We start from the raw sequence: 22,666 nt of genomic DNA, 5'->3' as shown, positions 1-22,666 counted from the left end.
AAGCGTGATGGTCGCTGACGACTTTGAATGGCCTGCCATATAGGTACGGGCGAAATTTCGCTGTAGCCCAAACGATGGCGAGGCATTCCTTTTCGGTTGTAGAATAATTGCCTTCCGCTTTTGACAATGACCGGCTAGGGTAAGCTATTACGTGTTCATGACCATATGTTCTCTGGACTAGCACGGGACCGAGGCCTAGGCTACTGGCGTCAGTGTGCATTTCGGTATCGGCGTGCTCGTCGAAGTGCGCAAGTACGGGCGGCGACTGCATGCATCGTATTAGTTCTTGAAATGCGTCGGCCTGCGGCGTTTCCCACTTGAACTCGACGTCGCATTTAGTTAGCTGTGTCAGCGGCTCAGCGATGCGTCAAATGTGCTTGACAAATCGCCTGTAGTAGGCACACATGCCAAGAAATCTACGCACTGCCTTCTTGTCGATGGGCTGCGGAAACTTTGCGATGGCAGCTGTCTTCTGCGGGTCGGGGTGGACTCCAGACTTGCGGATGACGTGGCGTAGGAACAGAAGCTCATCGTAAGCGAAGCGGCACATTTCTGGCTTCAGAGTGAGCGCTGATATCTGATGGCCTCCAGTACTGTCGTAAGCCGCCTAAGGTAGTGGTCGAAATTTTCGGCAAAGACGACGACGTCATCCAAGTAAACAAGACAGGTCGGCCACTTTAATCCTGCTAACACCGTGTCCATGTAGCGCTGGAACGTCGCAGGCGCCGAGCAAATACCGAATGGCATGACCTTGAACTCGTAGAGGCCGTCTGGCGTGATGAAGGCGGTCTTTTCGCGATCTCTATCGTCGACTTCTATTTGCCAGTAGCCAGATTTGAGATCCATCGACGGAAGTATATTGCGTTGCAGAGCCGATCTAATGCGTCGTCTGTCCGTGGTAGGGGGTATACATCCTTCCTTGTGATTTTCTTCAGTCGATGATGACTGAACAACAGTCGTCGATGACTGTATAAAACAGAGCGTAAACGGCACAGTCGGCAGTGGGAGCGGCAGCATTTCCGAGATCCTTACTCCATACCCGTTTCTGTTTGCTCTTCAGATGTCGATAGCAACCCTTCGACTACTTTTCGCCTATCGCCCACACGCCACGAGCTGCACTCCTTGTTTGGCCCACTGATATCGACGAAAGGGGCTTGCCGATGCAAACAACGTCATTTGATGATAGTTACCTATTCCTCTATGATTGCGGTGGTGTCATGTTGGGGGGGGGGGGCTGCTACCATCGCTGGTGGCCACGAGGAGGGACTGCATAAAACAGAGGGTACACGGCCCAGTCGGCAATGGGAACGGCAGTATTGCCGAGATCCTGCCTCCAGACCCGTTTCTGTTTGCTCTTCAAATGTCGATAGCAACCCTTCTACTACCCATGGCTTATCGCCTTGACGCCGCGAGCTCCACTAATTGTTTGGCTCACAGATGTCTACGAAAGGGACTTGCCGATGCATCCAACATCGATTTATGATAGTTACTTGTTCCTCTATGGTTGCGCTGCTCTCATGTTGGGGGGGGGGGGGGCGTAGGGACCATCGCTGGTGGCCACGAGGAGGGACGGTATAAAACAGAGCATACAGGGCACAGTCGGCAGTGGGAACGGCAGCATTTCCGCGATCCAGCCTCCAAACCCGTTTTTGTATGCTCTTCAGATGTCGATAGCTACCCTTCTACTACCGATGGCCCATCGCCTGCACGCCGCGAGCGGCTCTCATTGTTTGGCCCACTGACATCGACGAAGGGGACTTGCCGATGCATCCAACGTCGATTGATGATAGTTACCTGTTCCTATATGGTTGCGCTGCTGTCATCATGGTAGGGGGCACTGGGAACATCACTGGGGGTCACGAAGAGGGACTGTACAAAACTGAGCGTACACGGCTCAGTCAGTAGTGGGAACGGGAGCATTTTCGAGAGCCAGCCACCAAACCCGTTTCAGTTTGCTCTTCAGATGTCTATGGCGACCCTTCTACTACGGATGGAATATCGCCTACAGGCTACGAGCTGCACTCGTTGTTTGGCCCACTTATATCGACGAAAGGGACTTGCCGATGCATCCAACGTCGATTGATGATAGTTACCTGTTCCTCTATGGTTGCGCTGGTGTCATGATGGGAGGGGGCCGCTGGGACCATCGCTGGTGGCCACGAGGATGGACGGTATAAAACAGAGCGTACACGGCACAGTCAGCAGTGGGAACGGCCGCATTTTTGAGATCCAGCCTCATAACCCGTTTCTGTTTGCTCTTCAGACCTCTATAGCGACCCTTCTGCTACTGATAGCCTATCGCCTACACGACAAGAGCTGGACTCATTGTTTGGCCCACTGATATCGACGAAAGGGACTGGCCGATGCATCAAACACCGATTCATGATAGTTACCTGTTCATCTATGATTGCGCTGTTGTGATGTTAGCGCGGGGTGCACAGGGACCATCGGTGGGGGCCACGAGGAGCGACTGTACAAATCAGAGCGTACACGGCACAGTCGGCAGTGGGAACGGCCGCATCGCCGAGAGCCAGCCTCCAAACCCGTTTCCGTTTCTCTTCAGATGTCGATAGCTAGCGTTCTACTACCGATGGCTTATCGCCTAGACGCCACGAGCTGCACTCATTGTTTGGCCCACTGATATCGACGAAAGGGACTTGCCTATGCATCCAACGTCGATTGACGATAGCTACCTATTCCTCTAAGATTGCGCTGGTGGCATGTTAGGGGTGGGGGCGCAGAAACCATCGTCGGTGGCCACGAGGGGGGACTGTATAAAACAGAGCGTACACAGCACAGTGGGCAGTGGGAACGGCAGCATTTTCGAGATGCAGCCTCCAAACCCGTTTCTGTTTGCTCTTCAGATGTCGATAGCAACCCTTCACTACAGCCCATTACCTACACGTTAAAAGCTGAACTCATTGTTTGGCCCAATGATACCGACGAAAGAGACTTGTCGATGTATCCAACGTCGATTGAAGTTAGTTATCTGCTGCTCCAAGATTGCGCTTGTGTCATGTTGGAAGTGGTGGCGCTGGGACCATTACCAGTGGCCACGACGAGGGACTCTATAAAACAGATAGTACACGGCACAGTCGGCAGTGGGAACGGCTACATTGCCGGGAGCCAGCCTCCGAACCCGTTTCGGTTTGCTCTTCAGATGTCGATAGCTACCCTTCTACTACCGATGGCCTATCGCCTACACGCCACGAGCTGCACTCATTGTTTGGCCTACTGGTATCGACGAAAGGAAATTGCCGATGCATCCAGCGTCGATTGATGATAGTTACCTGTTCCTCTATGATTGCGCTGGTGTCATATAGGCGGGGGGGGGGGGGGCGCGCTGGGACCATCACCGGTGGCCACGAGGACGGACTGTATAAGACAGAGTGTACACTGCAGAGTCGGCAGTGGGAACGGCACCATTGCCTAGATCCAGCCTTTAAACCCGTTCCTGTTTTCTCCTCAGGTGTCGGTAGGAATCCTATTATTACCGATGTGCCTATCGCCTACACGCCACGAGATGCAACTCCTGTTTTGGCCTACTGCAGTCGATGAAAGGAACTCACCTATGCATCCAGCGTCGATAGATGATAGCTACCTATTCTTAGTAGATGGCGCTTGTGTCACGCACGCGGGTTGCTTGGAGCATCAGCTGCGGCCACGAGGAGCGACTGTACGAGACAGAGCTTCCACGGTGCAGTCGGCAGTAGGAACGGCACCTTTGCGGAGATGCAGCCTTTAAACCAGTTCCTGTTTACTCTTCAGGTGTCGAATCCTACTATTACCATTGTGCCTATCGCCTACATGCCAGGAGTTGCAACCTTTGTTTTGGTTTACCGCTATCGTCGAAAGGGACTTACCGATGTATCCAGCGTCGGTTGATGATAGCTACCTTTTCTTCGACGATGGCGCTGGTCTCCCGCACTCCGGCTGCTTGGAGCATCGGTGGCGGCAACGTGGAGCGACTGTACAAGACAGAGCGTGCACCGCACAGTCGGCAGTGGGAACGGCAGCATCGCCGAGACCAAGCCTTTAATCCCGTACCTGTTTACCCTACAGGTGTGTAAAGGAATTATACTGCAACTGATGGGCCTATCGCCTACACACCACCAGTTGCAACGACTGTTTTCGCCTACCGCTATCGACGAAAGGGACTTACTGATGCATCCTGGATCGATTTATGATAGCTACCTATTCTTCGATGATGGCGCTGGTGTTACGCACGCGGGCTAGTTGGAGCATCGGTGGCGGCCACGAGGAGCGACTGTACAAGACAGAGCATACACCGCACAGTCGCCAGTGGGAACATCAGCATTGCCGAGATCCAGCTTTTAAACCCGTACGTGTTTACGCTACAGGTGTCGATAGGAATCCTACCACTACCATATGGGCCTATCGCATACACGCCACGTGTTGCAAGCCTGTTTTGGCCTACCGCTATCGATGAAAGGGACTTACTGATGCATCCGGCGTCGATTAATTATAGCTACCCATTCTTCGACGATGGCACTGGTGTCACGAACGCGGGCTGCTTGGAGCATCGGTGGCGGCCACGACGAGCGACTGTACAAACGAGAGCGCACACGGCACAGTCTGCAGTTGGAATGGCAGCATTGCCGAGATCCTGCCTTTAAACTCGTTCCTGTTTACTTTTCAGGTGTCAATAAGAATGCTACTATTACCGATGGGCCTATCGCCTACATGACACGAGTTGCAACACTTGTTTTGACCTACCACTATCGACGAAATGGACTTACTGATCCATCCAGCGTCGGCTGATGAAAGCTACCCATTCTTCCACTATGGCGCTGGTCTCACGCACGCGGGCTGATTGGAGCATCGGTGCCGCCCACAAGGAGCGACTCTACGAGACAGAGCGTCCGCGGCGCAGTCTGCAGTGGGAACGGCACGTTTGCCGAGATGCAGCCGTTAAACCCGTTCCTGTGTACTCTTCAAGTGTCGTTTGGAATCCTACTACTACCGATGGGCCTATCGCCTACACGCTGTTACGTACTCGACAGCTAGACGCCGACGGCTGCAGGACGACCGACCCAAGGAACAGACGAACCACGCAGCGCCAGGAAGATAATGACGTTTATTCGTTCGGCGACGCGCTTTTTGAGCGCTAAGCAGCTAATCAGGGAGCGGCAAAAGAAAGTAAGATATCGCGGCAAGCAGGGCAATCTTATCTGCAGATTACAACGTAGAATCCGACCAGCACCACAAATGTTACAGCTCGGCCAAAGCTACGCTTTTCGGAAAGCGTTCAAGAGGATGACGCTTCTTGAACAACTGGAGGCGGGAACAGGTGGGCAACAGGATTGTCCAAGCACAGCACGGAAGCGTTTTGCAAGATCACATTGTCCTTGCGCTTGGAAAAGACGTTGAGGTGCTTCGTGGCACAGGTGGGCAAGTTGAGCTAGACATCGCAGAAAGGATTGAGAATGCACCAAGCGTCTTCAGGCTCGAAGAACAGGCCTGTGGAGAGGGGTTGGCACGCCCAGAAGGAGGTGACGCTCATAATTAGCACTGCTCGCCGAGTGCTGAACGGCTGCCGAGCACGTAGCCACAGGGAGCCTGCCGCAGACCTCTGGCACGGGGTTCACCCGTCAGCCAGCACGACAGGATCTGAGGGAGCGTTTTCAAAGAGCGGAAGAAACGCAGTAACAAAGTTAGAAGCAAGCTCGCGCCCAAGCTTAGCAAAACCCGGCAGTTGAATTCACTGGGAGCAGAATGCGTGAAAAGTGAATACAAGCATGAAAAAGACTTGCATTTACTGGCATGCACGCGAGAAAAAATAAAGAAAAAGAAAACTACGGAATGCGGCTAAGGCAGTCAGCATTGGCGTGGCGTTTGCCTTTCTTGCGCCGCACTAGAAAATCGAACTGTTGAAGTGCTAGAGTCCACCTCATCAAGCGACCATTTTTGTTTGACATTTGGTTTAACCATACTAATGGGGAGTGATGGGTTTCAAAAAAAAAAAAGGGAGAACCTTTCAAATAGTGTATAATGGTTTCCAGCAAGTACGGACGCGAGCACAAGTAAGTAGAAACGGACAGGACGACACTGGCGTTGTCCTGTCCGTTTCTACTTGTGCTCGCGTCCGTACTTGCTGGAAACCACTATACGCTCACCATGCACAAACTTGCCCTACAAACCACTCTACTAAACCGCTTTCAAAAAAATGAGAGCTTTTCGAGAGCCCACACTAAGCAAGCGCATTCTTTTTCTGTTGCGCTGTAGGCTTGCTCGCGTGACGTTAGCTTTCGACTTGCGTAGACAACAGGGTGCTCCTCGCCTTTTGCGTTCACCACACTTTAAACAACGCCCAATCCGTGGTCACTGGCGTCACACTGATCTAAGAAATGGAGATAGTAACCTGGTGGGCGCGAGAACCGGTGCGCTGACAAGAATCTTTTTAGTCGCAGCAAATGCGTCCTTACGCACCGTATTCCAACGCACAATAGTAGGCTCGGTCTTGCACAGAGCATATCTAAGAGGACTAGCGATATGTGCGAAGTTTGGAGTGTAGCTTCTGTAAGAGTCAGCTAACCCAAAAAAAGAACGCAAGTTAGTCTTTGATTTAGGCAAAGGAAAGCTAGTGATGGCCTCAACGTTTAGCTCGGAAGGGCGTCGCTTCCCTTGGCCAAGAACGTGTCCCAAGTAGAGGACTTCAGTGCTTGCAAGACAGCATTTGCTCAGTGTGACAGTCAAGCCTGCTTCACGGATTCGAGGCAATACCTGCTGCAGATGTTCCAAATGCTGTTTCCAAGTACTTGAGAAAACATCGATGTCATCGAGGTAGGGCGCAGCGAAAGACTCGGTGCCTGTGAGCACTTGATTCATTAGTTTTGAAAATACGAACAGTGTATTCTTGACGCCAAAAGTGAGCAGCAGAGGGCGATATGTGCCTGTCGGAGTCATGAAAGCGGCGAGCTTACTGGCGTTCTGCGTGAGTGGCACTTGCCAGAAGCCACGTACCATATCTATCGTAGAAATGTACTGTTCCGCGGAAACTTCCTCGATTAAGGCTTCAACATTTGGAATGGGAAACGTCTTCGTTTTTATTATCGCATTCAGCGTACGATAGTCAATACAGGGTCTGGGTTCCTTTCCAGGACTTTCTACGGTAAACATCGGTGGCACGTATTCGCTTTGCCCTGGCACAATTAGACCCAGGGTCAGCATGTTTTCAACGGAATCGTTCAACAGCTTCTCATGACGGGGTGAAAATCTGTGCATCCGCCTACACTATAAAGTGCAGCTAAACATCATCGCCCTAAGTTTTACTCGATAGCTGCATATGGCTACGCTCTGAAAGTTCTTGCGTCCGTCTACCGAGTCAAGTCTGAAGGGAAAATAAAACGTCATATTCTACGCACCAATCCTTGTGCCTCGTTTTCTTCTGACAGATTCATCGCCTTAGCGGGGCAATTAACAGTTGCACTTGGGGCTTGCTATGAGAAGGACGCGCGTAGGTCCCTCGGGAAAAGAACGGGCCCTCAAAGAGCACCGTCGTGAAGAACAGCGGGAATGAGTGCGGAAGCGACGGGAAGCCGCTTCTGCCGGACGCGCAGTGGCAGACGGGTCGGGACCATCGAGTAGCTTCTCTTTCACCGACAAAGAAGTACAGAGAGTCCGTCCGGAGCGACGGCGGCAGCAGCTGCGTTAATTGGTGCGGCGACGGCAGGCGAAAGCGAATGAGGTTTAGCGGGCCACGGATGCCAAGCGCAAGCGTTGTGCCCGTCAGGACTCCGAGTGCCGTGAGTTGGAAAACGCACAGAATCGACGTTGCTACATCAATCGGAAGGTATTCCCGGGGCGACGACGAGGTTCGAGCGCAATTTGTGGACAGCGCGTTTGGCGCCACGTGTGTGGTGTGTGATCGAGGGAGGCTTTTCAGGCCTTGACCGCCATCGGTGGTATGTGTGATCAACATCGGCGTAAATGTGCGACGGTGGTGTTACGGCAGTGTCTGCACTCAGTGTCCTGACGCACACAACGCTTGTGCTTGACATCCACGTCCCGCTCCTGGTCGGTCGTATTCGCCCCCCGTCCCCGCAAATATTCTCGCTGCTGCTGCCGCCGACGCTCCAGGCGCTCTGTTCTTCTCCGTCGGCGTATCACAGCGATGACAAAGCTATCTATGGCCGCTGTGGCAACGAATGAGAGAAAATAAAACAATAACAACCAGAAATTTAAGTGCATGCGTCTTTACTCAACCGATATAGCATTAACTATATAAATCAATATTGTTTTCAGAATAGCCTTCAGTGTAGAGCCTCGCTGGTTATCCTTCTTCACAGAGTTGAAGCGCAATAAGTTTTTTACGTCAGCTACTGCACGACGGCTTTAAGATATATACCACACAGGATACGTTGAAACTGAGAAAAGAAGACAAATACGTCACACCCATGATCTCACATTTCAAGAAAATTCGTGCACTACCACATTTTAAATTTTTTCCTAGACGCATAGGAGACTGGAATAGTCTCGACCTTCCTATAGTAGAACAGCATAAAATTGATGACTGTTGAACTAGTGCTAAAAACAGTTTAGCTTCTACGCAGTGATGAACTTGAAAACACATCATGTTTTTGTTCTTCCTATTGTATATGATGTTTCTCCCCAAATCCCGCGCTTCATACTTTTGCATTTATGCTTACTATTCTATTTATTTTGTCATTGAGACAGTTGTTTATTTCTATATGATGCGAACTGCTACGCTTCACTAATTATTTGCATTGTGCACGTATTCTCTTCCTACTTTTTGTTTGCATTTTATCAAACTGTTTTCTTGCTCCTGCCTATCATTTTGTTTACGGCTAAGCTATTTTCAAAGGAACACTCCTGTAGTAACCCTCCTAAAGTGTTGACAGTATGAAGAAATAAAGATAATTACTCGCTGTGAGTGGCGTAGCCATGGGGGGGGCGGGGGGGACTTTAAGGGGCGTGCGCCCTACCCCGAAATTGTTTCTTGTTGTCCTGTCCTGCCGACCAAAACAACCCCCGGCGCCAGAAATCATTCTAGGTTTTCTCAATGTCTTTTTCACACTCGAACACATTTCGCAGCAAACATTGTGAACTCGGGCTGGATTTCATGGCAACGCCCATGCACCTGGAGTGACATAACGCAAGGCGCCTAATCCTGGCACGAAGTTTCAAAGGCGCTTTGATTGTGGGCAGGCTCGTCATGGCATGTCGTGGAGGCCGCGGAATCTACGGAGAGCATGGATTTAAATTCCCAAACTTTATGCGTATGAAGTTCTCATGAACTTTTGAGGCGAAAGATGTATTGACATTTCCAAAGTCGTGCTTTAGATTTTCAATTCCGGAACCTTGTGGGTTTAATGTTATAAACATTTGACGCGAGAGGTGCATTAACTTTTCTAAAGTCGTACATCGGACCATACATCGAGAGAAGCCAAAGCAGCACACTTTCAGACATGTTGACAAAACACAAAGCGAGGTCTGATGAGACGAAGTGTTGTGGGGGTTCACTTGTGCGGTCATCTTACAGAAAAGAATATCAACATTTCTTTCACCTGCACCAAAGCGTTCATGTCAACACAATAAAGCCAGGAAAGGAACTACCTTCTTATTTATTTTTGTACTTTGACTTTTATTCGCAGGGACACATTCAGCCTCTTCCGTTTTCCTGTTCTTTCTACTCGTGGGCTGCCAGAGCTAACCAGAGAGCATGCGTTTATCTCGTGTTGCCCCGCCTTCGGTGCACGTTTGTTTTACCCTGAATGAGTTGATTGTCACCTGGCAGCGTTTTGGAACATTTCTGGCAAGCAGAGGAGAAAAAGCAACAAGGGTTCCTCGCCGCCATCATTGTGGGGACTCGATGGATGGCAATGCGTTCGCATGGGGGCATCATCTTTACTTCAGTGTTATAGCAGCTTCTCCGGAAACTCATTCCTCTCGCCGGTGCAAGATGCCAAGCAGTATGCGTATGATTCTCTGTGGAAGAGTCTCACGTATTCCTCGGTATTCCTTCAGTAGCCCCATAAGGTGCTAAAAGCAGGCATTCGATTGGGGCCAACATACTTTGCATTGCGTTTTTTTTTTTCATTTTGGTGCACCCGCCCCACACAAGAAAAAAAGACATCCCCCAAAAGAAAAAAAGAAAGATTGTTTCGGGCGGAGCAAATTGTCGCAAGGAGAAAGTTCGATTTTATTTGTTCTTTCACGGAAAGTAATAGACCACAGACTCTTTAGTTGCCGGATGGATGGATGGATGGATGCAAAACTTTAATAAGGTCCTGAGGTACGCGACTCAGCGCGCTGCGGGCCGCTCCCACGTTGGGAAAGTCAGGCCTTGCCCGACCGCCGCATCGTGGGCCCTCTAGACAGCCCATAGTTGCGCCCCGGCATCGGGGCTCTTGATAGCGGAGAGCCACTTGTCTTCATTGATTTGTTCTGTGCCTCGTAACGAGGGGCAACGCCAGAGCATATGGTCTAGGCTAGCGATGTCATTGCAGTGCCTGCAAGAACTAGTGGAATAGGTGTCGGGATAAATTTTGTGAAATAAAGCCGGGTTGGGATATGAGCCTGTTTGCAATACTCGTATTATATTGTTACGAAGAGTTGTGAAGAAATGGTTTCGTTTGCGGGAGATGGACGATGATGGTAGCGTGATTGTAGCGCAGTCCGGCCTCTAAAACTTTTTGGTGTCCTCGTCTACTCTTCTTTTTTTTGTACCTGATTTTCGTATGCCTTACATTTCCCCTGAAGCTGACGAAACCCGTGTGGTGAGTCAGGATGCACAAGTAGGGTAGAAAGGCTTCGGCAAGCAGTATGTGTCAGCTGAGCTCTCCTTGATCGCCGACCATTACACAGCAATCGAGCTATTACGTGAGTTCTCACAGGCGGTCGACCACAGCAAATCGGCCTGAATATTGTGACAAGAGCTTCTGGCACAATCCACGCTTGCGTTGCGATGTCCAAAGGACCAAGTCACCTTCTTCGAAAGATACTTGTACGTGACGGTCATCGTACCGCTCTTTCAAACGACTTTGCGAGGCCAGAGTACGAAGACGAGCTACTCGATGGGCGTGTTCGGCGAGACACAGTCTTCGATGCAGAATCGTCATTTTGCAGAATGAAGGATAAGGAAGTGTCCAGATAGCTTCGCGGTAACTTTGCATACAGGAGATAAAATGGGCTATAGTTCGTGATCGTGTGTTTCACCGTGTTGTATGCGTAGGTGATGAAGGGTAGCACGTTGTCCCAGTTCTTATGACTGGACGAGGTGTAAATGGCAAGCATGTTGGTCAGAGTTCTGTTTGTCCTTTGAAAGAGGCCATTGGTCTGTGGATGATACGGCGTGCAATGACGCAACTGTGAAGTGCACAAATGAAGTAACCCTTCAGTGGCATCAGCATTGAACAGGTGACCACGGTCGCTGATGATGACATGTGGTGCAGTGGCGTAGCCAGAAATTTCGTTCGGGGGGGGCTCACGTTGTAGCTTGGGTGCTCCTATCTAAATACTGCAGAAAGGTTATTCGTTTTTGTCCGCAACCACTGCACCAAATTTGACTATGTTTGTTACATTTAAGAAAAACTTCAATTCTAGTGACTGCTGGTTTCGAATTTTCTTATTTAGGTTGTCATTTTTTTTAATAATTCGCCAAAATTGCACATTTTCAGAAAACGAAACAATCAAGTTTAAATCTCTGTAACTCAACAATGAATAACGATATCACAATTCTGTGAATTTCAACTAATAGCACATCTACAGCGGACAAAATTGATATGTTACACATGAATCTAAAACAAATAGTATTATGGAAATACGGCTTTTGCAGAACACTTGTATACATCGTAACCAATTCACGTAAGATACAAATTGACATACCAAATTTGTCCGCTTTGACTGTTATAATTGATGCCGTTGACAGAACCGCGATATCTGTTCTTGATGCAGAGCTATCAGATTGTAAACGTCGTGCTTCTATTCTTTTCGAACTTTCGAATATTTCGAAATATTTTAAACAAAATTCAGGCCCTAAATCAAGATTCCTCTTCCAACAGACACTAGAATTTAACTTTCTCTCTCAAATGCAAAAAATTTCATTAAAAGTGATGTAGAGGTTATCTGAGCAAAGCGTTTCTGTATTTTACATGTATTTGAATAGACTGCGTCGGAGTTGGGCCCGAGCTAAACATTCCTTTTAAATAATTTGTCGAGGCATCAAATGCATGAATAATAATTGCATTGCCATTGCCAATGGTGCTGCAAACGAATTCTAGAACGCTACGCACTGTCAAAACAAGTAGAATATGCCATTTTTTATAAAAGAATATACTCGTATGTGCCAGAAATTGTGCCCAAAATAACTGATATCAACGCTTCCATTTTTTGTCTATTTAATAAATAAAGAAAATGTCACACGAACTTTAGAACTATTTCAGTTTGAAACCAGCAAAGTAGCGTATGCCGCTGATATGAAAAAATGTAAAGGCCATGAAATGAACAAGTTGAGGACAAAGCTGTTAATGAAACTTTGTCATTCAAGAATCGCCTTTACATTCATGTACGTATGCAACGGCCAGTGAAATATCTTGATGACGTTGGCATCCATTCCAGTGTATTACGCAGGAGCAGCTGTCACCGGCCGTGTATCGTGAGCAATTTCAGCGAAATTAAAGTCGCAACAGAGAGCACGTATAAAAAGCAGGAGTTCTGCAGAATATACGAAGGCGAGTCAAATGAAAGTGAGCCAATGCGAATATATGACAAACGGGGCACTTTATTTAAAAGTAGCCGCCATGAGAAGTTAGGCATTTGTCCCATTGACTAAGGACTCGCGTGATTCCGGTCTCATCAAATCCCTTGGGTTGTTGCTTTAAAAAGTCTGCAACTGACTCTTTCACGTCATCGTCCGACACAAATCTGGTGCCCTTGAGCTGTTTTTTTCGGTTGTCCCAAAATGTGGAAGTCGCAAGGCGACAGGTCTGAGCTGTATGGCGAATATTGCAGCGTTTTCCACTTGAATTTTGCCAGTTTTGTAATAAACACATCAGCGATGTGGGGATGGGTATTCTCGTGGAACAAGATTATCCTATTCGTCAATTTTCCACGTCGTTTGTTCTCAATTGCGACACGCAGTCGTTCCGGCGTTTCACATTTTCGGAAACAATTGATAGTCTAAACATTTAGCAAATTCTATCCTTAATGGTCCCTGACGATCGAAAAAAAAAAAAGTCAACAACACCTTTCCGGCAGAAATGACGGCCTTTGCTTTCTTTGGGCGTGGTGAATTCGAATATTTCCACTGCAAGCTTTGCCGTCGTGTTTCAGACTCGTAGTAGTGGCACCATGGTTCGTCCCCGATCACAATAGCAAACAAGAAATCGTCATCCTCATTGTGATACGGGATCAAATGAGTCAAGGCAGCGCCGAACCTCTCCGTCTTCTGGCGGTGGTTCAAAATCTTGGGCATCCATTGCGCACACAAAAGCCGATAACAGAGGTGTTCATGAAGTATGGCGTGAACCGAACCGTGACTGATGTTCAAACACTCTGACAGTTCATCGATGCTTATCCTCCGTTCTTGTCTCATCAGTTCATCAACCTTTGAAATTTTGTTAAGGGGGATTTCACGATGGAATTTAGCCCCGTTTTGGATCGTCTTTGCAGTTTTCACGTCCTTCTTTGAACCGTTTGCTCCAACGCTTCACAGTGACCAATGAAATGCGATGTTCAACGTACACGGTAGTCATGCGGCGTCTAATTTCTTTTTGCAAAATACCTTCCGCAGTCAAAACTTCATGGAACCACACTGTTCAACTTTTGGAGTTTCCATTATGTCACGCAACTATGTTCAACCCACTGTCTGAGAGCACTACAGAACCTTTATCCTCGCACCTGCGTGTCACTTTTGTAAATGAGACATCCCTCTCTTCTATGCATATGCCTCGCAGATAATGAACCGAACTATTATTGCGCGGGGTCGGTTGACTCACTTTAATTCATTTGACTCGCCCTCGTACATTATAAATGCGAAGATACAGCTCGATAAAGGGCAAAAAAGTGTCATTGGAAAAAAAGTTCACTGCACGTATACACGAAACCTCCCAACAAGATGTTTAAATATACGTATAAATCTTCAATAAATCTGTGTATCTAAGAAAAAGTCAAGGTATATAATGTGTCAAGGCAAATAAACATGTTGCGCAATCACAGAATCCTAGATACCGCCCCCATTCTATCCACTCCCGCCGATGAATCGCGCGCGACGGAAGACGGCTTGCTTGCTCTCCGCTTTTATCCTTTGCGCACACAAGACAGTCACCATCGTCGGCTCACCCATTCCAGCCCCCCCCCCCTCCCCCTACGCTTTCACTCGCACATACAGCATGCGGCGCTCGGTAACATTGTTATCACTCTTCGTCTTTATACGAAACATGAGGGCGACGATGACGGCAGGAAAGTGACTGGAGTATCCATATAATTGCTATCGCAATAATATAATAAGAGTATCCCGCAACTGAAGCGTCCCATGTCCCATTACTTTCCGCAAAGGAAGAAGTAACAAAATCTAACTTTCACCATGCGACAATTCGCTAGGCCGCAACAATGTATTTTTTTTCCTTTTGTGGGGCCGGGGCACCGAAATAAAAATACGCAAAGGAAGATATGTTGGCCGCAATCGAATGCCTATATTGCGCACCTAATATGGCTACCGAAGAAATATAAAAAAAAAAAAGTGAGATACTTGATGCACCAAGAACCATACGCATACTGCTCGGCATGCTAGACCGGCGAGACAAGACTTTCTGGAGAGGTTGCGCTCAAGCGAGCGCGGTGAAATCCGGTGAGTCCTCACAATGATGGCGGCGAGTGACCATTGTTTCTTTTTCTAGTCTGCTAGCCAGAAAGCGTTCAAAACTCTGCCAGGCAAAAATACACTCAGCCAGAGCAAACCGAACGCGCACCGAAGTGCGCCGCTCGGTGGTCGAGGCAACACAAGAAAACCGTATGCAGTCTGGCTAGCTCTGGCAGCCCGCGGGTAGGGCAGCGAGAACAAAAAAAAATTAAGACGCTCAATGTGTCCTCGAAAATAAAAGTCAAAGTAGAAAAAATAAATAAGAACGTAGTTACCTTGGCTGGCTTTAGTGTCTTGACATGGATGCTTTGGCATAGGTGAAAAAAAATTTTTGATATTTTTTTATGTGACAAGACGGCACAAATGAACGACCACAACGTTTCGTCTCATCGAACCTCGCTGCGTGCTTTGTCAGCTTGTCTAATAGTGTGCTGATTTGGCTTGTCTCGTATGTTCCGATGTAAGACTTTAGAATAGTCAATACACCTTTGGTGTCAAATGCTTATAACAACATTAAACCCACAGAGTTCCGAAATTGAAAATCAAAACCACAACTTTGGAAATGACAACGCACCTTTCACATCAAAAGTTTATGAGATTTATACCCATAAAGTTTTGGAATTGATATCCACGCGCTCTGTAGATTCCGCGACGAGCGCGTTTGTCATCAAAACGCCCTTGAAACTTTGTGCTCGTATGGGGCTAATTGGCGTTATGCGACTCCCAGTACAGGGGCGTTGCCACGAAATCCAGCCCGAGTTCGCAATGTTTACGGTGAAGTATCTTTTAGAGCATGAAAAAGGCATTCTACACAAAATACAGAATGATTTCCGGCGCCGGGGGTTGCTTTGGTCGGCGGTGCATGGACAGCACGAAAACATTTCGGGGGGGGGCTGAAGCCCCATAAGCCCCCCCCCTGGCTACGCCCCTGATGTGGTGGGCCATGACGAAGCACCACGGAACGCAGCAGGAAGTGCGCCACGCTAACAGCGGTGCAAGAGGGTATGGCTGCAGTTTCTGCATACCGTGTAGGATGATCTACGCAGACAATTATCCAACGGCTCTTGTTGCATAACGGGAATGGACCCAAAAGGACAATGGCTACTTGCTCAAATGGTGTACTGGGCGGTGTGAATGACCGAATGCGATTCGGGGCTACGGTCCTCGGTCGCTAGTGAAGTTGGCACGTTTCACCACTAGCGACATAGCACTTGGTTATCTTGTACTTCTTGAGCCAGTAAAAGCACTCGTGCGTGCAGTGTAACGTTTGTACGAAGCCGAAATGGACAGATGTCGCATCGTCATGCATGGCACGTAGAACCGCGGAGCGGAGACTCTCTGGGACACCAAGCAGAGAACGCACTGCATGCCTGGAGTAATTAGTTTTGTAGAACAACTTACCACGGACAGTAAAGTGACAGCTGCCTTGAGAAGTACGGGCGACGACAAAAAGGGATCGAGGGTAAGATCATTCCGTTGTTCTCGCTGAAAATCTGCCGTGTCACGGAACGTGGAAGTAACAGCAGCGAGACAGTCCTCAAAATTCTCACTATCGCAGTCGGTAGTCGCAAGAGATAATCCGAGAGAGAGAGATAATCCGTCTGCGTCAGCGTGACGGCGGCCACTCTTGTACTATACCATAAAGTCGTATTCCTGGAGGGACAGCGGCCAACGTGCGAGGCGACCGGAGGGATCACGCAAACTGACCAGCCAGCATAAAGAATGGTCGTCGGTGATAACCTTGAATTCTCTACCGTAAAGATAACAGCAAAATTTCAGTACCGCGAAAACAGCTGCCCGGCATTCCTGTTCCGTAACCGTATAATTGCGTTCATATTTTCTCAGCCATCGGCTGGCATATGCGACATGTTCTGCGCCACTGTGGCGTTTTACAAGCACCGCTCCTATCCCGATCCAACTAGCATCAGTGTGAACTTCATTCGGGGAAGATGGATCGAAGTGACGCAAAAAGGGGGCTGACGTTAGTATAAACTTCAGTTGAGATAATGTTGCGTCAACCTCTGTTGACTAATTGAAGGCCGCATCTTGTCGCAAAATACTTGTCAACGGGCAAACGATGTTGGCAAACCGGGGAATAAAACGACGAAAATACGAACATAGGTGAATGAATGAGCGAAGTTCTCGTTCTGACTTCGGTTGCTTGAATGATTTCACGACTTCAATCTTACGAGGATTGGGTCTCACGCCATCCTTGACGACTAAGTGTCCCAGGACCAGTGTTTGACGTTCGGCAAACCGACATTTTTTTTTACTTTAGAACTAGCCCATCTTTCTCGATGCAGTCGAGAACAAGGCGGAGGCGTTGGTTATGTTCTTCAAATGTGCTGCCAAATGTTACAAAATCATCGATGTAACACATGCATATCTCCCCCTTTAGACCACGTAGTACTGTGTCCATGAATCTTTCGAAGGTGACAGGAGCATTCAGAACTTCAGTTTGGCCTAGTTGGTGTAGGCAGGTGCATTACCAAGGCCAAAAGTCACAATATTAAATTCGAATAAGCTATCTCGATTCAAAAAAGTGGTCTTTTCCTGGTCGGTAGGGTCCGTAGGTATTTTCCAATACCCCGAACGCAAGTGTCGAGAAGCAAGAAGCATTGTGGGGCAAGCAATCCACCACATCATCCATTCCCGGTAGCGGATAGACATCCTTCTTCGTCAGTGGGTTTAGACCTCTGTAATCCATGCAGAATCTCCAGGAGCCATCTTTTTTCGGACCCGGATTACTGGGGCTGCCCATGGACTAGACGACTCTTGAAAGACTCCTTTGTTCATTATCTCCTTGACTTGCTCTGCAATTAGTTTCCGCTCGAAGGATGACGCTCGGCAGGGCTTGTGGCGGATGGGGTGTGCAGAGCCGGTATCAATTCTGTGACGAGCGCGGGACGACGATAAATGAAGGAGTGCATCTGCATGCGTGAAGTCGAATGCAGCCTCATGCCTGGCAAGAACCTTCACCAGTGCTTGCCATTCCTTGCTTACCATGCCGAGGATTAGCTCTTCAGACTGGCAATTATCGCAAGAGCAAGCTGTAGAGGTGTGCGCAGTTAATGCCGCTATTGAGCTACATGCGGCTTCATCGTAGAGAGCGATTTTCATACCGCGAGGAAGGACCACTGGCGTGGCGGAACAGTTCAGCGCCCACAATGTGGCGTCTCCTTTCGTCATGCACACGACAGAGCATGTCACAAGTATATTTTTTTAGCACACTTCATGCGGAGAGGGTTACCTAGAAGGTCCACACATTGAGCGTCTATGGTTGTGTCAGAAACATGGACGGGCATCAGGCACCACGATGATGCAATCACATCATCAACAACACTGACTGTGTTTGTGTCCCTGTCTTTGCCACGCGGGCTTTGTTCGGAATGCGCTGATACGAATAACCTGTTCGACGATATTTCGCCGCAACCACAGTCCACGGAAGCGCCGCATTGTTCAAGAAAATTGACACTAAAAATAAGATCGTGCAAACAAAGAGAAAAAACAAGGAATTCTGACACAAACACTTTCCGAGCCAACAAAACACTCACATCACAAACACCAAGGGGATAAAGCCGCTCGCCGCCTACTCAACGAAAGGTTATACCGTCGTTCCAAGAAAACATACCTTTGTGGCATAGAAGGCTTTTTAAAGCGAGGCTCATCACCGACACAGTTGCCCCAGTATCAACTAACGCCATGCTCGGTATTCCGTCAATGGACATATTAACTTTGTTTTTGAGCGTCACAACAGGCAGAGGAATTTCTTGCAAAGACCGTCCGGCAACCTCACATCCATTGGCCACGGATGCTAGTTTCCCGGCGGCGAAGAAGAACGGCGCCGAGGGGAGGCAGAGCGACGGGGACGGCTATTTGGCGGCATGAAACTCCGCTCAGATGCAGGCGAATCGCTGCGTCTGGTCTCGTGCGAGAAGCGGTCCATAGGAAGCAAATCGTTCGTCCACAAGTAATATGAAGTACGGGCTCCGGGGAGCGAGAACATTGGTGGTATCCTTCGTGATTGACGGGCTTGGCGACAATACCGAGCTATTTGGCCTGTGGAACCGCAGTTGCAGCACACGGGAGGGTCGCGATTCACAGCATCTTCCTCGAAACGAATGCTAGGCTGCTGGGGGTGGCGAGAAAGTTCGTTTTCATGTGGATAACGAGTCTCTGTTGCTCACTGAAATCCGTTATATCGTTCATAAGTCACGACGCGGTATTAGGGTCGGTGCTGTTCCTGTCGCGGCATCACCAAAGTCACATGGCCTCTGGGGTAAAAACACCGTTATTCTGGTTATTCTGGCCTAGCGTCGCGCGTAGGGCCTCTGTCGTAGAGACGTGGCTGCTGTAGGGGCGCGAGTTCATAATCCTCAATGCGCGTAGACACAGGATACGGAGTGAATGACGCCATGTTTGGCTCGAAATCTGGTGTTAGGCGGATGCTATTAGTGCCAGGGTGTGTCACTTGCGCGTGCAGGCTGAGTTCATCCTGAACAATTTGTTGGACCATTGAAGCAAGATTTAGGGGCTGGTTGCTATCTACGCTCGCAACTGTCGTCACATTGGCTAACCTACGAAACTTCCGGGTGATGCGCACCGTCTTCAGTTGCTCGAAAGTGCGACAGTGCCTAATGATGTCGGCGACGGAAGCCAGGGTACCTTTTGCGATGAGGAAACTGTAAACATTCTCGGCAATTCCTTTGGGATGTGCCCGACTTTGTCTTCCTCAGACATTCCATAGTCCACCATCCTACAGTTTTATTAGTGCCTCATTGGAAGTCGTGCACGTTTCGACTTGCACTTGCGCACGTTGCAGTAGCATCTGTTTTGCCCTTTTGTTTTTTGTCGCGGAGTCTCCGACTCGCTCTTAGATTTACGAAACAAATCTGCCCCATGTTGTGAGCGTTTCTTCGTGATTCTCAAACCACACCAACGCTGTATCCGTTAGAAAAAGCACGACTTTCGAAAGCTGAGAAGCGCTTTTCCACTTGTTGGCAGCACTCACCCGGTGATGATGGATGAGCCATTCTTCGACGTCTTCGTCCGATCTTCCGGCGAAGGGGCGCGCATCTCTCGGTTGTTGGACGGAAATGGTGGGCGCAGCAGTTTGAATCGGCCATTGTTCGTCTGCGTCGTGCGATATTTTCAACTCCGGTGGATTCGGTGGGAGTACAACAAGGCGACGGCTCCGTCGAAGAACTTGTGGTTCCGCCTCCGTCTTCGGGTGTGGATTACCCCGCACCTTTCACCACAACTGTTACGAAGAGTTGTGAAGAAATGGTCTGATTTACAGGAGATGGACAATGATCGTAGCGGGATCATAGCGCATTCCGGCCTCTAAAACTCTTCGTTCTCCTCGTCTACTCTTCTTTCTTTTTTACCTGCCTTTCGTATCCGTTATAATGTTATTGCGGTAGCAGTTGCATGGACCTTCCAGGCGTATTCCTGCTGTCGGCGTCACCGTCATGTTCCGTATAGAGTCCAAGGGCCATAACATCATCAGCGCGCATAGCATGCTGTATGTGCGAGTGATAGCATGGAGGGGGGATGGATGAGCCGACGACTGTGGCTCAATGTTGTGTGCGCAAGGGAGAAAAGCAGGGAAGAACCGCGCCGCCTTTCGTCGCGCGTTATGCAGCGGGGGCAGTGGAAGGGGGGGGGGGCAGCTTAGTGTTTTGTGATTTGTGAATCTGCGATTGCGCAACATGTTTAGTTGACTTGTTTGACGCATCATATAGAGTTACTTTTGCTTAGATACGTAATTTTATTGGATACTTACACGTATATTTAAATATCTTGTTGCGATGTTTTGTGTATACGCGCAGTCAACTTTCTTTCCAGTGGTACTTTTTTGCCCTTTATAAAGCTCTATCTTCGCATTTGCATATTCCACTGCATCTTCCTACTTTTATTATATATTTTGCATTACTCTTGCTTATTATATCTGCTCTCTGCTGCGACTATAATTTCGGTGCAACTACATACGCGACCGGTCACAGCTGCTCCTACGCAATACATTGCAACGAAGGACAGCCTCATTGAGATTTTCCCTCGGCCGCTGTAAATGTACAGAAATGTAAACGAGGTTCTTGAATCACAAAGATTAATTACAAAATTTTGTCCTCAAATTGTTCATTTCATGCCTTCTACGTTTTTCATATCAGCAGCATGCACTCCTTTGCGTGTTCCGAACTGATATGTTTCTAAACTTGGTGTGAAATTTTATCACTTATTAAATAGACAAAAGGCATGGAAGCACTGGCATCAGTTATTTCTCGCGCAGTTTTTGGGATGGAAGAACATATTATTTGATGAAAAACATATATTTTCCTTGTCAGTGCGTAGCGTTCAAGAATTAGTACGCAGTATCTTTGGAAACAGCAATGAAGTTATTATTCATGTGTTTGATGGCTCAAAGCATTGTTTAAGTAGGGGGCCTAGCTGCCACGTGACCCACCCCCGACCGAAATTTCTGGCTACGGCACTGCTCTCTGACGATTTTTTCTGTATTTCATATCTGTTGGCTATTGTGGTATCGTTATATGTACTGCACCACTGTCTTTAGGTTTCCTGCATTGCTAGAAGTCGTGCGTGTTGTATTCTCTTAATTTATCGTTTAGCTAGCAATGATGCCGCCTGTTCTCATGGCGCAGTGGGACGCAGCTTATAATGAATTTTCTTACCGACAGTGTTTTGTGTCTACGCTTCTGAAAAGACTAAAAATATAGCTCACTCGTTTTGCAAATTGCACACAGTCTTTTGATAATCATTAATAGGAAGTGCACACATGCGACTTTATTGCTGCTCCCCCAATGCTTATCGAATTCAATTCCGCTGCTTTTCTATTCTATTCAAAACCAAAAACTGTTAATAAATGTCCAATAATTTAATCCCAGCAACATCAAGCATTGATCCCACTGTAAGCAGAACATACGTATTATGATGATATATATTTTTCTGATTTTGATGTTCACTCAAAATTTTATGAGCTCAGTAAACGTAGGCAACTAGTAAGCGAGTGAACCTTTTAAACTGCAGGCTATGGCAACCTGGCTTGGAGCACTACCGACTTTGAACGACCTGCCTGCCCATCCACGCGGAGTTTTCTCGTGCTTTCCAATGTCATTTGGCCTGAAGATGAGCGATAAGGAACAACCGCCTGATCGTGGTGGTAAAACGTTCCTGTGATGACTCTGGTTGGCTATAAAGGAAACCGTGAAGTAGCCTGGTGAAATAAAATTATCTTAAAGATAGCCCAGAGAAACGAGGTTCATAAACTTAATCCATCTCTGCACAACCACTGTCACGAGTGCAAACAGTTCCTGTACCCGTGTGACAAAATTTTGATCTAAATAGTATACACGACAGTATAATAAAAGTTTCGTGCAACAACTTCTCTGTTATCTTGAACATCTACTTCTTAATTGTGCAGTGTGTTTTCCTGGCAAGCTAGCTTGACCTACTGCAACTACAGGCATTTGCTTTCCTTGTGCACGTTGTGCAGGTACAGAGGTGATAACAACAACTACACATACAATGTCAAACAAGTTTCCTTGCCTATATTTTCTTGAACAGAATATTTTAATTAGCAAACTCAAACAAAAAAGTAACAGAAAGAGGGAACTTCTGTGAAGGATGCAGATGCATAAGTATTAGGTATTGTGCTAATACTGCAACACCGCACACAGGGAGCGGGAAAGGGGACCACGAGCGCAATGTGAGTGGTGATGATAACATGGAAAATGGATGTACAACGCTGAAGGAAAATTAAGAATTCTGATAACAGGCACTAAGAATGTACCATTTAGAAGCGAAGTA

The 22,666-nt window shown here is 48.0% G+C and overlaps 1 protein-coding gene across 1 annotated transcript in view; it reads left to right on the top strand.

Moving 5' to 3' along the window:
* The window catches only part of LOC129382774 (nicotinamide N-methyltransferase-like), a 190,720-nt gene extending 168,527 nt beyond the window's left edge, over positions 1–22,193 (top strand). Inside the window, exon 5 of the mRNA XM_055066955.2 lies at positions 21,887–22,193. Coding sequence (XP_054922930.1) covers positions 21,887–21,996 — 110 coding nt within the window. The 3' untranslated portion in view covers positions 21,997–22,193. The remainder of the gene's footprint in view (positions 1–21,886) is intronic.
* Positions 22,194–22,666: the final 473 nt, after the last annotated feature.

This window comes from Dermacentor andersoni, chromosome 6, assembly GCF_023375885.2.
Source record: "Dermacentor andersoni chromosome 6, qqDerAnde1_hic_scaffold, whole genome shotgun sequence".
NCBI classification, from domain to species: Eukaryota; Metazoa; Arthropoda; class Arachnida; order Ixodida; family Ixodidae; genus Dermacentor; species Dermacentor andersoni.
Note: the sequence above shows the minus strand (reverse complement) of the source record. Positions and strands in the feature narration are given on the sequence as shown.